At 42.7% G+C, this 17965-nt stretch overlaps 1 protein-coding gene across 1 annotated transcript in view; it reads right to left on the bottom strand.

Annotated features, from left to right (window-relative positions):
* Positions 1-17965, bottom strand: part of LOC124605582 — a 130617-nt gene that overhangs the window by 61574 nt on the left and 51078 nt on the right. The window contains exon 3 of the mRNA XM_047137364.1: positions 14632-15041. Coding sequence (XP_046993320.1) covers positions 14632-15041 — 410 coding nt within the window. The remainder of the gene's footprint in view (positions 1-14631; positions 15042-17965) is intronic.

Raw genomic sequence — 17965 nt, 5'->3', positions numbered from 1 at the left:
AATGCAACAGTGACAATAACAAACGTAATTGTTGGGTTCAGATTAATGATATGAATATAATAGAGGGAAACATTCCACGTGGGAAAAATATATCTAAAAACAAAGATGATGTGACTTACCAAACGAAAGCGCTGGCACGTCGATAGACACACAAACACAAATATACACACAAAATTCTAGCTTTCGCAACCAACGGTTGCTTCGTCAGGAAAGAGGGAAGGAGAGGGAAAGACGAAAGGATGTGGGTTTTAAAGGAGAGGGTAAGGAGTCATTCCAATCCCGGGAGCGGAAAGACTTACCTTAGGGGGAAAAAAGGACGGGTATACACTCACGCACGCACACACACACACACACACACACACACACACACACACACACACACACATATCCATCCACACATATACAGACACAAGCAGACATATTAAAAGGCAAAGAGTTTCGTCTTTCCCTCTCCTTCCCTCTTTCCTGATGAAGCACCTGTTGGTTGCGAAAGCTTGAATTTTGTGTGTGTGTTTGTGTTTGTTTGTGTGTCTATCAACAAGCCAACATCCTTTCGTCTTTCCCTCTCCTTCCCTCTTCCCTGACGTAGCAACCGTTGGTTGCGAAAGCTAGAATTTTGTGTGTATATTTGTGTTTGTTTGTGTGTCTATCGACGTGCCAGCGCTTTCGTTTGGTAAGTCACATCATCTTTGTTTTTAGATATATTTTTCCCACGTGGAATGTTTCCCTCTATTATATATAAAAACAAAGATGCTGTGACTTACCAAACGGGAAAGCGCTGGTAGATAGACACAATAAAAACGCGCACAAACACACACACAAATTTCAAGCTTTTGCAACCCAAGGTTGCTTCATCAGGAAAGAGGGAAGGAGAGTGAAAGAGGGAAGGATGTGGGTTTTAAGGGAGAGGGTAAGGAGTCATTCCAATCCCAGGATTGGAAGGACTCCTTAGGTTTGAGGAAATATAAGACATGTTATTTGATCTTAAGTGAGCCAAAGTGCAGCGTATTTCACTCTGGGGAATTCAAATTTGTATTTTTTGTAATGGAAGCCATCAAATCCATATTCAGAACAGTGGACATTAAAATGTTCTGTGGTGTCTCTCTAGCTCCCTGTTGGCTGGTTTGACATCCTACCTCCCTTGGAAAGAAAAAAGCCTAACAATTAATACAGGGTGGGATTATTTGCGAGTGGGAGAATAAGAACTCTTCAGGAAATTTGCACTCTTCATTGCCTATTAGCTAAAAACTCTCTCTTTTGTGCGACATAAAATTAAGTATAGGAAACCTAAATCCAGTAAAGACAAAAGACAAGCAAGACAGTCTGGTACACATTTCTTCAATCCTTAGGTCCCAGCATTTATTCCCTGTAATCTTACTAAAGCTTTACACGGCATGCTTTTCTTTCTGTGAAAGAATCTATTACCTCACCAAAGTTCATCCAATGTTATGCTACATGAAAAATTAAAATCTCCTTGTCTAATACTGGAAAAGCTGTTAATATGTATAGCACCCAAGACTGGTGTGGTTTCTCAATTTGATTACACCTACTTTGTCACTGTCTGCTAGATAAAATGAAATAGACCTTTCTAATATTGCAGCAATTGTAACACATGCCAAATAAGCGAGACTGTTTTGGCACAAATGACCATTTTTATGTACGTCTTTTACATAAATAACATGACAGAATATAATTCAAGAAGTACCAATATCAAATGTCTATAGGCCTACTACAAGAAAAAAGTTTTATGTTAGGAAATAGTTTTGCATTTGATTCATATTCTCCAGTTTCTCAAGCATGACATCGAAAAGTAGTGGTACAAAATTTTTGTATAAGTTCGGAATCTCCATATTCTTCCATATAATTTGTGTGATGTGCCCATTTTCTTTTCCTTCCTCATTCTAACAATCAATCTTGTCATCACTAATACTGTAACCATTCCTGCCATTGTCAAAACTCATTCTCCGGTTAACTTCACTAACACTATCACAATCACCAGTTCAGTTATCCTATGTTTATTCTCCGATTAGGCATTATTAGATGTTCCTACAACGCATTTTCCACACTATTACGAAAATAGAACTTTAGCAGCTGCTAACTGGGGATGGTACAACTGGCCCTTAGTGGTGTAGCAACCTGGCAAAAATTTTGTCAAAAATTTCATTTTCTTGGATACACCAACAAGATAATATGTGCTCTTCCTTACCTGTTACTCCTGTTAGTAATTTATTTTCATTGTCGTAATGTGAATCTATGGATGTCACTAATAATTATAACAATGCTGAACATTCGCACACCCACTTAACCACAAACTGCGATTGGCATTCACCCATTCGGGTTTATTTGGCTCAGCTCGTATAGCCCTATCCCATTTTGTCTGCAGGAAATTTTTTTATTTTAGCATGCGCTGGGGATTCCCCAAGCAGAGACAGCATGAACACTATGCACACATTCAAAAATCAACTTATGATTCATTCAGACATCAATGTGTAGTGTGTTCAAAAACCAACAGGGATGAGTTTCAAAATCAAATGAATAATCGATAGACCAATGTGCGCGAGATGCTAGGTGCTCTGGTTAAAATGGCTCTAAGCACTATGGGACTTAACATCTGAGGTCATCAGTCACCTAGACTTAGAACTAATTACATCTAACTAACCTAAGGACATAACACATATCCATGCCCAAGGCAGGATTCAAACCTGCGACCGTAGCAACAGCGTGGTTCCCGCTGAAGCGCCTAAAACTGCTCGGCCAGTGGCTGGCTAGGCGCTCTGTGAAACAAGGTTTTTCTCTCCAAGAATATGAATTTGGCACCCCTGAAATCGCTTCCTGGGTCGGATACCGTGGTTTGACCCCCCCCCCCCCCCCCCCCCCCCCCCCCCGATCCGGGCCTGCTTCAACCAATTTCCACAGATGCTCACAACAGAAGCATATGACAAGCACCAACCATGATGTTTTCCGAGATGATTTTTTGCTGGTGGCAGATGATAACAATTTGCTCTTTGTCAAAGTTGCTTATGTCAGGGGATTTCCTCATTTGCAGCCTCTATCATTGCTAACATGATTCACAATTTGTCTCTGCTCTGTTTCTATGCTTTCCTTACCATTTCACATGTTCGCTGTGCCACCACGTGACGTTCAGTCTAGTGGTGGGCATGGTCATAATATTTGTGTCATCAGTGTATTTAAACACAACAGAAGAAAGAATGCATTGCTGCTAATCTTATACAAGTCATGACTATGGTGAAGTAACTAATGTATAATTTAGAAAGATGTACTTCTAATCGAGTCCTCTAGTGGGAAATAAATGGCTGCTAGTCATTCCTACAGATATCTGCTGAAATTTTCTAAGACTCTTCCATTACTCTTTTCCAGCCACTCATGTGGCATTAAGGAATTTTTTCAAAAGTTTCAATGGAAGTGATAAGAGAATTTATTCTTTGAGACAATTCTCTAGTATTGAGCACTTTGTGACACAATGTTAAATACACGAGAGAACAAATACCAGCCCTCTGGGGCTTCCAAGTCCTTACAATCAACTATCTCAGATAATTGATTCCTACTAGTGTGAGAGTCAGGAGATTAATAATCGCACAGATTATTTACTCTACATAAAAGGTATACCACTAAGAAGACTGAACTGGCTCTATTCTAGTGAATAAAATCGTTACTGTTCGCTGGCAACAGAATAAAAGACTTGGGGTTCATTGGCTTATATAAGGAATAAGACAACAAGGAAACTTCATTGCAAAAAGGAATGACATTGTGTTATCTGAAGCACCATACTGCCACAAATTTACCAGAACAATGTAAGAGAGTGCAACAATTGATATTTAGTCAACTGTGCTGTAGCATAACTATTGCTGACCCCAAAACCCTCAATAATAACTGTATTCACCGTGAAGAACATCTTGTCTTAGAACAAAGATATAACAACAGTAATAAATAAAATTATAAACAGCCGACCAGTTGCAATGGATAAAGAAATCTTTACCTAGGTTTCAACAAATTTAAATTTGTCTTCTTCAGAAGGTGGCCTAAGGACAATGAACATCATAGCTTACATTAAAAGGTATGAAACTTGTCACGGTTATCCTACACAGACAAGTCAAAGGGCGTAGACTAGATCTGTGGGAAGAGTTACAAATTTTTAAACATCTAGAGCTCAAAGACGGTAATATACTGAACGACCAGTTGAATCTTGCTTGTAGACAATTTTTCGAAGGCTTTAAACCTGTACTGTTTATGGTATAACATTAATGCTGGTAACCTCAGTGGTCTATTTTCTCAGGAAGCTATGATGCACTTTCAAATCTTTGAGCTCACTACCCTTTATGTAATGTGGTTTTCTCACGATGTATGGCTGCCACTACATCGGCCCTTATGTGATTTTCTCTGGCTCTAAAACGTTGGCTCCCTGAGAATGTGTATTAACTGGATTGTGGACCAGGGTTCGTAATTTTGTCTTAAGAGCCATTATTGTTAATTTTAAAGTTCTGACATATATACGGTGTGTGCGCTTCACTAATATTGTAATGTAATTTTTTATATTCTGGCTGTATATGCCACTGTACGTAACTCTCAGCGTAAGCACCACCTGCCTTTTTGATGTATAACTACATTAATGCTACCAAGGCTCCCATACTGTTATAAGGGGAGTGTTAAACGCTTTCCTTCTCTTTAATGTTACTTTATCTAAAGACGCTATTAATACTGATAATTTACACGTTGCTTTTGTACGCCAATCGGCACATGGTTCGCGCCATGAGCGCCACCTGCCCTGGCCGCAGTGTAACTACGCTGGCCGATTACATTCAGTCGCTCGTGAGCTCTGTAACATCCATGTACTAATTTACATATACATGACAAACCCTATTTTTAGGGCTATATTTTAATTTGGACAAATGGATCTATGCAGAAATTTGTAAAAACGGCGATGATACATCAGTGCATACTAATGTAAAATTGTAAGTACCAGGCGTCCTTCTCATATTTTTGTAATACAAGAGCTCTCTAATATGTGTTAAAATCTATTCTTGACTTAAGTTTCATACCTTTTAATGTAAGCTATGATGTTCATTGTCCTTAGGCCACCATCTGAAGAAGACAAATTTAAATTTGTTGAAACCTAGGTAAAGATTTCTTTATCCATTGCAACTGGTCGGCTGTTTATAATTTTATTACGTGGAACCGTTGCTGTTGTGCAGCTATGTTTAAAAAAAGACAGTAATAAATGATGGAACAAATGTTCTTCATTTTGTGATTCTTATAAGAGGTTATCTAAAATTGTGAAAAAAAAACACAGTTCAAATAACTTGCAATTGGGATTATTTGCAAAGCTTCTTGGATTAAATTATTTATTGTTTCACCCACTGATCAGCTGACTATTGATTCAAATGTGTAATGGTAGGAATAAGTTAAAGCACATCTCTAACTGCCAATACCCCCACTGCCTTGTCTACCTCTGTAACGAGATATATGACAAAGGGGAATGGCCTGATGACTTTCTTGCAATTGGTCATGATACCAACTGAGAAAAAGAGAAATGCCAAAAAATGTGAAGAGTGTAGGACTAGTGGCCTAATTTCTCAAGCAGCTAAAGAATTACTGAGAGCGCTGAAGGCTATATGGCTAGCTGGACAGATGGATTGGGGACAAATAGTTCGGATTTAGAGGAGGAAAAGGAAGAGAAGATGCTATTGGTTTGATAAGAATCATAGGCGAAAGATATATGGAGAATGGTAGAGAAATTTATGCTGGTTTTATTGATTTGGTTGGTTGGTTTAAAAAAGGGGGAAAGGGACCAAACTGCTAGAACATTAATCCCTTGTTCCGAATAAAACAATGCCACAAGGGTGAGAATAAACAAGCAACACCGACAGCACAAAATGGAGAGAAAGAAAAAAACCACAAGAACGACTGAAGGGCAACAAACACTTAAATGGAAAAAAGGGGAGAAGAAAACCACAGAAATGCAAGAAACAGGTAGAAGAGATTAAAACAACAAAACAGATTATCATGGCTGGCTGATCATGAGTATAAAAAGAAGCCAGCCACTCTGCAACACATTAAAACCGCCATCCTAAAAGCACTAGGGTGGAGGACACAGAAGGACAAAGAGCACATCTAAAATTTGGATCAAATGACAAAACCCATCCTCACGAATAAAATGTAAAACTAAATCAGCCAATGAGGCGTTGTCAGATAAAATTAGCGACAACGAGTCTGGTAACTGAAGATTACATCACAGGTCAGTCAAAGCGGGATAGTGCACAAGAATATGGGCCACTGTCAACCGGGCGCCACATCGACACTGAGGCAGGTCTTCACAGCACAGGAGGTAGCCGTAGCCATGGGTCGCCCAAGCATGGCCAATGCAGAGCCAGTAAAGAACCACAGAGACCCTGCAAGAGGCACGCATGGAGGACTGCCACACATTTGTAGTCTCCTTAATGGCATGCAGTTTATTGTGCATACTGAGACTATGCCATTCCATCTCCCAAGCCGAAATACCTGGTGACGTAAAAACGAATGCAGGTCAGTTATTGGAATGCTGATCTCCAAAAGCGGTTTCCGTGCAGTGTGTTTGGCCAGGAGATGGTAATTTGGATGAGCAGGAGAACTGTGAACGTGTGCAACATAGCTGGCAAGCAGTTGTGCACGTCCGACCTGCAATAGAGGGACTCCAGCTTCCACGAGAATGCTGGTCACAGGGCTCGTCCTAAAAGCTCCCATCGCTAGTCGAATGCCACAGTGGTGCACTGGGTCAAGTAAATGCAATGCTGAGGGTGCCACCGAGCCATAAACCAGACTCCCATAGTCAAGGTGGGATTGAACAAGGGTTCTGTATTGTTGCAGCAGTTTAGAGCGATCTGCACCCCAGTTGGTGTTGCTCAGGCAGCAGAGGGCATAGAAGTGCTGCCAGCACTTCCACTTAAGCTGACAAAGGTGAGGAAGCCAAGTCAACTGGACATCAAAAACCAGTCCTAAAAACTGATGCATCGCCACTACAGTGAGGGGATTGTCAGTAAGCTAAAGTTCTGGTTCTGGATGGATGGTACGACGCCGACAGAAGTGCATAACACACGACTTTGCGGCCAAAAATTGAAAGCCGTGGGCTAGAGGCCATTACTTCGCCTTGTGGATGGCTCCCTGTAGGCACCGTTCAGCAACACCTGTACTGGTGGAGCAGTGCAAAATGCAGAAGTCATCTGCATACAGAGAGGGTGAGATGGACGGCCCTACAGCTGCTGCTAGACCGTTCATGGCCACTAAAAATTGAGATACACTCAATACAGAACCATGCGGGACCCCATTCTCCTGTATATGGGGGAACTATGGGAGGCACCAACTTGGACATGGAAAGTACAAAGCGACAGGAAATTCTGTATAAAAATCGGGAATGGGCCTCATAGACCCCACTCGTATAATGTGGCAAGGATATGATGTCGCCAGGTGGTCTCATACGCATTTAGTAAATCATAAGAGATGGCAACAAGGTGTTGGTGTCTGATAAAGGCTTTTCGGATGGCAGCCTCGAGGGACACAAGGTTATCAGTGGTACAGTGACCCAAGCAGAAGTTGCCCTGGCACAGAGCCAGTAGGCCATCTGATTCCAGGACCCAACCCAACTGCCGAGACACCATACTTTCCAGTAGCTTAGAAAGAATGTTGGTGAGGCTGATGGGCCGATAGCTTGTAGTCAGACAATCATCTGACTGTGGAACTGATCGGGCCCAGGAGCTGTGTCTGGGCAATGTACAAGGGCACCGAGGAACTCCCACTTTGTAAATGGGGCATTATAGTTTTCACTGTGATGTGTAGTGAACGAGAGGACTTTTCCCTCCATCCGCCGTCTGAGAGTGCGAAAGGCTGGGGGGGGGGGGGGGGGGGGGGGGGTAATTCTCCGATGCAGAGGTGCGAGCATAGTGCTCAGCAAAGTGCCTGGCAGTTGCGTTTGCATCGGTAGGTAACACGCCATGTATGTTAACACCAGGAACACCTGTTTGGGTCTGATACCCAAAAGCTCGTTTGATCTTTACCCAGACTTGGGAACGTGATGTATGTCACCCAATGGTGGAGTCGACACATACCTCTCCCAACACTCCCGTTTCTGTCTGTTGATAAGCTGGCGAATGTGGGCACAGAGCCGTTTAAAGGCTATGAGGTGCTCCAGGGAAGGGTGCCGCTTATGCCGCTGTAGAGCTCGCTGACACTTCTTAATTGCCTCAGCAACTTCTGGCGACCATCAAGGGACTGTCTTTCGCTGGGGCATCCTCAAGAACAAGGGCTCACATTTTCCATTGCAGAAATGATCATTATAGTTACCTGCTCAACCACCACATCGATGTTAATATGTGGGGGTGATTCAACAGTGATAGCAGAGGTGAAGGCTTCCCAGTGTGCCTTGTTTAAAGCCCATATGGTTAGGCGTCTGTGGCCCTGGTGCTGGGGCAGTGACAGGAAGATGGGAAAGTGGACACTACCACACAGGTCGTCATGTGCTCACCAATGGATAGATAGGAGAAGGCCAGGACTCCAAACTGAGAGATCAATGACCGAATATGTGCCTTGTGCCACAATGAAATGTGTGGCGGCCCCAGTATTTAAGAGGCACAGGTCGAGTTGTGACCGTAAATTTTCGACATCTCTGCCTCGGCCAGTAAGACCTGTGCCACCCCACAAGGCGCTACGAGCACTAAAATCTCCCAAAAGTTGGAAAGGTTTAGGGAGTTGATCGATCAGTGGAGCCAATGCATTCAGGGGTACTGCATCATCTGGAGGAAGATATACGTTGCAGACAGTTATTTCCAGCGTCTTCCTTATCCTGACAGCCACAGCTTCAAGAGGGGTTTGTAGGGGCACGGGTTCACTGCATACTGAGTTCCAGACATAGACGCAAACTCCACCTGGCACTCTATTATAGTTGCTACGGTTCCTGTAATATTCCTTATAGCTTCTAAGGGCAATGTGAAAAGCAGATGTAAAGCTTAACAGTTGCTGTAGCTCAGCCAGGTGGTGAAAAAAAAAAAAAAAAAAAACAGTTCCAGTGGAGGATGACTTTATTGTGAGGATGGGAAGGCATGAAGCACGCAAGGAGGCAGGTTATGCCTGAGGGTCACCTGCTACCTCCGACTGAGTATTTGTAGCCATTTCTATGGTGGATGAGGCATCAGTGAGATCCAGGTCCGCAGGGGATGCTAAGATGTCCACTGCATCCTCAGATGAGGAATTGATAGGGAGTGGTGGTGTTGGGGCCACCAGAGGGTCCTGTTTCTTCGCAGACTTTTTCTTAGTTTGCTTGCGCTCTTGCTTCTCTTTAGGGGATTGCTGGAAAGATTTTTCCAAAGCAGCTTCAGGTATGGAGGAAGACTGTGAAGCTCTTCGTCCAGCAGCTTTTGGCTTCTTTATCCGCTGGTGAGTGTCCGCCATGGCATTAGTGGAGATCTTGGGAGAGAGGGCCCAACGGACCCCTTCCACACGAGAGGAGCCGGAGGAGGCTGTTGCTTCTCTGGCAGGGGGGAGGGGACCAGTGATCTCTGTGTTTAGGAGGGGGGGGGGGGCTTGCACATGAAGTAGGTGCTTTGGAGCAATGGAGGAAGATTTTCCCCCTACCACCAAGGGGGCGGATGTATTCTGGTGGCCCGGAGGGCCCACTGTTCGTGGCACAGAGTGAGGAACCTCTGGCACCTGGAACGGCGATGGTGACGTAGCTGCAGTGTATGTCGATGTCAACCAAACTGGGTTTAATCTTTCGAATTTACATTTAGCCTCTGTATAAGTCAACTGGTCCAGGGTCTTGTACTTCATGATTTTCCGTTCCTTTTGAAGTACTGGGGAGTCTGGTGAGCACGGGGAGTGGTGCACTCCACAGGTGATGCAAGTGGGAGGTGGAGTATCAGGGCTCAGTGGACCTCCGCAGGGGAGGTGGAGTATCAGGGCTCAGTGGACCTCCGCAGTCTCGACAAGTGGCGTTAGAACTGCAGCAGGAAGAGATGTGCCCAAACTTTCAGCATTTAAAGCACCGCATAGGAGGAGGGACGTATGGTTTCACGTCACAGCGGTAAGCCGTCACCTCGACCTTTTCAGGCAATGAATCGCCCTCAAAGGCCAAGATGAAGGCACCGGTAGCAACCCTGTTGTCTTTGGGTCCCTTGTAAATGTGCAAGATGAAATTAACACCATGACTTTCTAAATTAGCGCAGAGCTCATCGTCAGACTGCACTAGGTGGTCACGATGGAAAATAATCCCCTGGACCATGATGAGGCTTTTATGGGGAGTGATGCGAAACAGGAATATCACCCAGCTTGTAACAGGTGAATAGTGCTCGGGATTGGGCAGGGGATGCTGCCTGAATCAAGACTGCACTGTTTCGCATCTTGGGCAGCGCTGCCACTTCTCCAAATTTATCCTCAGGGTGTTCAACGAAAAATTGAGACTTCAAAGGTAGAAAAGAGTCTCCATTGGTTCTGCTACAGATTAAAAAATGAGGTGAATGTGGCTCTCTCCATTCTGTAGCTCTACATTCCTCCCATGCTGTAGTGAGGTAGGGAAACAATTTAGGGTCATACTTGTTGGCATTGTATTCTATCTTGTCTTTCTTAGAGACTGCTGGTGCCATACAGTCACCAGCAGGAGATGACTTAGTCTGCTTCATTGCAGGTCATCCGCCCTTATACCACCCACTCCTATCAGGGGCTCTCCCCACGGGCACCACACAGCCATAGCAAAGGCCAACTGGCGTGATGGCAGTTGCCGGGAGTCTTGATGCCCCAGGAAGACAGGCATATACTCCTTGGCATACTTGGGGAGTTTACAGCTCAGGCATCAGCAGTGCAATCCCTGTGTTGTCAGGGGGCTACCACCAAATGGGTACATGACAGCCCCACCACAATGGACTGGCTACCGTGCCGGATAGTGGGTGCAGAGAAACCCAATATTGTCATGGGGGTGAAAGAGGACAGCAGACAATGGGGGAAGATGACATACCCCAGAAAGTGTCCTCGCTCAAACAGTTGAATTGCAGGTGGAGATGGAAAGCCATGACGAGAGATTCAGGAGAATGAATCTAAGGGCACTTGTGCACCACATAAGGAATCCTTCCCCATATGGCCCTCACTTCTGTGGAATTTTGAAAGTGGCAGATCAAACTACAGAATGGGACCTGAACTTGGCTAAAAAGTGAGAGACTTCTTTTAGTTGCCTCTTACAACAGGCAGGAATACCTCGGGCCTATTCTAACCCTTGGACCCGCAGAGGGATATTGATTTCGGAAAAGCTTTCAACAGAGTACAATGGAAAAAGCTGATTGATATTTTGAAGAGAAAAGGAGCAGACGGGAAAGAGAGATGATTGATACAGAATCTATAGTTACAACAGACAGCAAGAATAAGGATTGGAAATTAAATGTCTGAAGCAAGTAGCATTCGAAAGTGTGTTAGGCAATGTTGTTGCCTCTCTCCTTTATTGTGCAAGTTATATCTAGAAGAGATTATTGCAACAGGTTTAGATGGAAAAAGAGGAGTGTGTACTGGTAGAAAGAGAACAGAATGTATACAATTTGCTGGTGATATGGTATTAGTGGTAGAAAGTGAACAAACTGTAAATAAAATTCTTAAAGATCTGAATGATGCTTGCGTGGAATATAGGATGAGAATCACTATTGCAAAAACAGAGAGTATGGTGATCAGCATAGGAAGAAGACTGAAATATATCAAGATAGGACAAGTTGTTATTAGCCAAGTAAGAGCATGTAAATATCTTGGAAGTATGATTACTGAAAACTTGGAGATTCCATCAGGAAGTAAGAACTCAACTGCTATAGCTAAAAAGGCATTCAATAGAAAGTGGAGATTATTATGTGGCAAACTAGACAAAAGTCTGAGGAGAAGACTTGGAAAGGATTTTGTCTGGAGTGTAGCACTCTATGAAGCAGAAATGTGGACACTGAGACAAGATGGTGAGAAAAGGTTAGAAGCACTTGAGATGTGGATGTGGAGGAGAACGGAGATGATAAGCTGGATGGAAAGAGTAAGTAATGAAAGAGTGTTGGAAAGTGTTGGTGAGAGGAGAAGATTGCTGTAGGTTATAAGAGAAATGAATAAGAACTGGATGGGTCATACCAGGAGATGGGAGTGCCTGCTAACAGACACTTTGGAAGGTGGATTTCATGGGATGAGATTGAGAGGAAGGAGGAGATACAAGATGAAAGATGACATAAATAAGTGGAAATTATCTGGACCTGAAGAGTGTGGCAGAAGACAGATCACATGAAAAGCTGCCTTTGGCCAGGACACTGATGACAATGACTGTATCGTGTGGTTTCATTTGGAAGTAAAGTTTGGAGCTAGAGCTTCAATGTGAAAGACTTTGATTTGTGACAAATAGTTTATGGTTACACACCGGCGTTTGGACATGAATATGGAAACACAAGAAACACAACACTTCACCTAGCATAATTCATGTTAGGAAAATTGTTTGCACTCCTAAAAGCTTCCAGTCATCTCCAAACGGACAAATACAGGTCCTGTATGATTTTCAAATAGTGGCAACTTTACATAACAATGATGGAGATAGACGGTGATCACACACAATTCACCCCGTACTAAACCACAAAGGCTCAATAATATTGTGATCTGGTGACTGTGGTGGCCAGGGGAGATGCAAGAACTCATCCTCATACTCACAAAACCAATTCCAGATGGTGAAAGCTGCATAAACAGGGGACCTGTTATCATGGAACACAACATCACCACTGGGAAACAAACATTGTACCATGGGATGAACATGGTCAGCCAAAATTGTCATGTAGTCCTTGGCAGTAATGTGGCCTCACAGAGTAACCACGGCACCCACGGAGTAACACAATATGGAAGCCCAAACCATCACTTAACCACCCTGGTGCACTCTTGTGACATAATCTTGTCCAGAAGTTGGAAACAGTGTGAAATAAAACTCATCTGTCCAAATGACATTTTTCCATTGCCCCACAGCCCTGGTTTTATTGCTTTGGCACCTTGTTTTCCAGTAACAGGGATTTGCATAACTGACGAGTGGGTCTGGAATTCCAGCTCACCCTGAAATTCACTGCTTCTGGTGCTCCCTCACTGTTGTTTTGATGCTGAAAGAGTTCGCGAATATGACATCCAGTTCTCCAGTGATTTTTCTGTTGTCCTCTATTTTTCGTTTAAGTCATATTCTGTGATGGCCTATCACGATCACTTAACACACTTTTGTCCACATTGTGACTTAGCACATGATATTTTCCTTCTGTTCTTGGGTGTGGTATAAATCTTCGACATGGTGCCTCTTGAAACACCATGCAGTTCGGTTACCTTGGGTACGGAAGCACCCCATCAAACAAGCCCAAATTCGAATTCACTTACCTCTGACAGAACCACACATAACATCGTTCTGACTATGACTGACACTTGCAATGTATTGAGGACATCACACAGGTGCTGTTCATGGTGAAATAAAACAGCACAACCTGCAGGCTTGGCTAGCATCTGCACTTGTGTTCAAGTGTCCATTTCTCACGGTGTTTCCATATTTTTGTCCATCCCTATACTGTTATTGCCTGTTGAGTTCCTTTACTAATTAATGGCTAAACAAAACACATTCATTAACCACAATTAATTTTTCCATTTTTGCATCTTCGTTAATCATGTAATACTTTGTTTTCTTTGAACACTGCTCCACAGTTGCATCCGCAACTCTCAGATTTTAGTTTATTTTTCATAGTAAGGTTAAAACTGCATAACAGTGTCAAAATAAACTAAAAATAGGCTGCTTTGCAACTTAACTCAATGATGGATTAGAAAGCAGACGACGATATTTTTGACGACTCTATTCCACATGCAGCTGACAATTTTTGATTTATTTTCCACGCTAGTGTATAACTTCAAGTTTAATATGAAAAATAAACCAAAAACTGACAGATGCCTCATACATTCCAAAAACTCATGAATTCTGTTCTGGTGGGGCTGTAGGAGGAACCTAGCAGGAGTCTTACATTGAAGAAGGATGTGATTGTGAAAATCCAGGCAGTGTTCTTGTATTTCTAGTTTTCCACTTCTTTAACAATTGTATTATGTTGTATCTGCTACATATTATGGTGAGACCTACCCCCTTGGGAGTAATAAATAACTGGGTATTGAAGCATAGGTAGATCCATAGGTTACATTGTTAATCTAACTGCACTCTGATCAAGTCCTCTAGAATTTTGCATTCCAGTCTTAACATTCACATTTTACATTTCTCATGACCATATGTGGAAAGTAAAATGAAGATTTAGTCGCAAACCTTGTGATAGATCCAATATTCCTGAACTGTAGTTGTTTCTTGTGCACTCTGGCACAGCAGCATTTGGCCTTTCTTAACAGTATAAGCTCTAGAACTAACCTTCACCTCCTCGTGTCAATTGGTAAACAGAAATACCACATAGCTGTACAGGCAAAAGAAAATCCTTATCATTTCACAAAGCCCAAAGCCAGCAGAGTGTACGTTCTACATTTTCTTAAGGGGGAAGGGGTGGAGGGAGAGCACACAGACTAGTTTCAGAATGCATAGGAAGCTTTTCCTGTAGGGCTACTTTCAGCAGTGAAAGAGAGTTTCACATTACTTACTTCCTCTATTTTGTTGTTCCACAAATTCTGGTGATTCACGTATCGCGGAGTCTTGACGACTGAAACGGAATCCTGTAAAATTAGGCCGGTAAAGCTGGAAACCAGTTTTACTTCTAGAAGGCATCTTTTTTCCATCTGGAGGTAAAACATAGTTTGGCAACCCCTGTCGATCAGATACAAGTATTTGCCTTCGTACCCCAATATCTTCAGGACAGCTATGACTGATAACAGTAAGAGAATGCCCAATTGGAGGAACATCATGGTTATTTGATATGATCACATCTTCAAGTTCTTCACCTTCTGCCACACACTGCCCTGTTTTTTGAGAAGCACATATCTTACTCAGACTGAAGTTTTCATCATTATGTGGTCTTTGGGAAGTTATGGAACTTCTTGGTTCTCTGGAAGTCCTGGAATTTATAAGAGAATAAAAAATTTAACACTAAAAGAAATCAAGTAAGTAGCAAGAACAAGTACATAGAAAGAAAAGATAATATCTTGAAATGCATATATTCATTATTAACTTCTTATGTCACTATCAGAACACAACCATTTTCATTAACACTGACCAACATCTCAAAACAGGCACAATAATCAAATAATTTGAAACATGGGCATGAGTGCAGAAGAGAGAGAGAGAGAGAGAGAGAGAGAGAGAGAGAGAGAGAGAGAGAGAGAGAGAGAGAGAGAGAGAGAGAGAGAGGCGTTAAAGTCTTAAAGATAGTAACTTTTAGTGGGATGAAAAATGAAATTATATCTGCACACTACTGAATGTTCTGGATGTTATAAGATAATGTTAAAAAATGGCGGCTTTGAAGTTCTATCTTTGTTTCATGTTATATCACTTTACAAATAAAATCAGACAGCTCTAAGTGGGTGTATGAACTTAAAACACTTACAAATCTTGGTTCTATAATGTACTCTGGGTCTATAGTCCGATACAGGAACAATGGCAGTTCATGCAGACCAAACTAAGGACGGGGATAGCATTGTTGTTGGTTCCAAGAGACATACATGTACTTTGCACTTGATAAAATAATGTACTTGTATACTGCGAATAATGCCTCTCGCTTGCTTGTGTAGAATTTGTCGTTCAGCACCATTATCAGCAATGAAAACTCTCAAAAAGAAGTAAAAATTCACTAAATAACTCACTATGACCACATATAATGCTCGTATACATACATTCACAGCAGAGCACTCAGAACACTACTGAATTTTCACTGCCTGTTGGAGAATGTGTGATGTAGGCATGCAGAACAATTCTGAACTCTCTCACCATCGTTACAGACTCCAACTATGGCAGACAATTGTACTACTTCTTTACAATTGGTGAATTTGAGAGAATTTATAGCCATATTGACTGTTTTTTTTCTATGCATACAAAATTTATAAGAATGTTTTGAAGGAAAATTAGCCGAGAAATCTAATACACTACTGGCCATTAAAATTGCTACACCAAGAAGAAATGCAGGTGATAAGCAGGTATTCACTGGACAAATATATTATACTAGAACTGACATGTAATTACATTTTCACGCAATTTGGGTGTGTAGATCCTGAGAAATCAGTACCCAGAACTACCACCTCTGGCCGTAATAACGGCCTTGATACTCCTGGGAATTGAGTCAAACAGAGCTTGGATGGCGTTTACAGGTACAGCTGCCCATGCAGCTTCAACACGATACCACAGTTCATCAAGAGTAGTGACTAGCGTATTGTGATGCGCCAGTTGCTCGGCCACCATTGACCAGACGTTTTCAGTTGGTGAGAGATCTGGAGAATGTGCTGGCCAGGGCAGCAGTCGAACATTTTCTGTATCCAGAAAGGCCCATACAGGACCTGCAACATGCGGCCGTGCATTATCCTACTGAAATGTAGGGTTTCGCAGGGATCGAATGAAGGATAGAGGCACGGGTTGTAACATATCTGAAATGTAACGTCCACTGTTCAAAGTGCTGTCAATGCGAACAAGAGGTGACCGAGACGTGTAACCAATGGCACCCCATACCATCACGCCGGGTGATACGCCAGTATGGCGATGACGAATACGCGTTTCCAAAGGGCGTTCACCGCGATGTCGCCAAACACGGATGCCACCATCATGATGCTGTAAACAGAACCTGGATTCAACCAAAAAAATGACGTTTTACCATTCGTGCACCCAGGTTCGTCATTGAGTACACCATCGCAGGTGCTCCTTTCTGTGATGCAGCGTCAAGGGTAACAGCAGCCACGGTCTCCGAGCTGATAGTCCATACTGCTGCAAACGTCATTAAACTGTTCGTGCAGATGGTTGTTGTCTTGCAAACGTCCCCAGCTGTTGACCCAGGGATCGAGACGTGGCTGCACGATCTGTTACAGCCATGAGGATAAGACACCTGTCATCTTGACTGCTAGTGATACGAGGCCATTGGGATCCAGCACGGCGTTCCGTATTCCCCTCCTGAACCCATCGATTCTATATTCTGCTAACAGTCATTGGATCTCGACCAACGCGAGCAGCAATGTCGCGATACGATAAACTGCAATCGCGATAGGCTACAATCCGACCTTTATCAAAGTCGGAAACGTGATGGTACGCATTTCTCCTCCTTACACGAAGCGTCACATCAACGTTTCACCGGCAACGCTGGTCAACTGCTGTTTGTGTGTGAGAAATCGGTTGGAAACTTTCCTCATGTTAGCATGTTGTAGGTGTCGCCACCGGTGCCAACCTTGTGTGAATGCTCTGAAAAGTTAATCATTTGCTTATCACAGCATCTTCTTCCTGTCGGTTAAATTTTGCGTCTGTAGCACTTCATCTTCGTGGTGCAGCAATTTTAATGGCCAGTAGTGTAAATTATGAGACAGAACTGCTAACCAGTACTTACTGCTGACAGACACATACAAAAATAAAAGGAACACAGAACCCCCCTTTCAGAAATACTAGTAGAGAGAGGGATATGTTCGGGAAGATTAAAAAGAAAAGGCAGGTTCCTCTGGGCTCAGAATTAGAAAGACCCACTTGTAGTGAGGATCAGGGTTCACGAAGATGAAGCAGAAGGCATCAGAGAAAGTAGGTCACAGATGGTATATTGGTAAATGTTGTACCAGCTTCAGCCTGGGGATGATGATAACACAGTGAGAAGTAAACACAGATTAAGGGGAAGAGAGACGAACAGTTCAATTAAGAATTAGGACAGAAGAAAGGGTTATGTAATAATTAAAAATACAATAATGAAAATAATAATAATAATAATAATAATAATAATAATAATACCCCGTGGAGGCCCGGGAAAAGAATAGGCCTCCGGTATGTTCTGCCAGTCGTAAAAGGTGACAAAAAGAACAA

The sequence above is a fragment of the Schistocerca americana genome, chromosome 3 (assembly GCF_021461395.2).
Source record: "Schistocerca americana isolate TAMUIC-IGC-003095 chromosome 3, iqSchAmer2.1, whole genome shotgun sequence".
NCBI lineage: Eukaryota > Metazoa > Arthropoda > Insecta > Orthoptera > Acrididae > Schistocerca > Schistocerca americana.
This window is presented reverse-complemented; position numbering and strand designations above follow the sequence as displayed.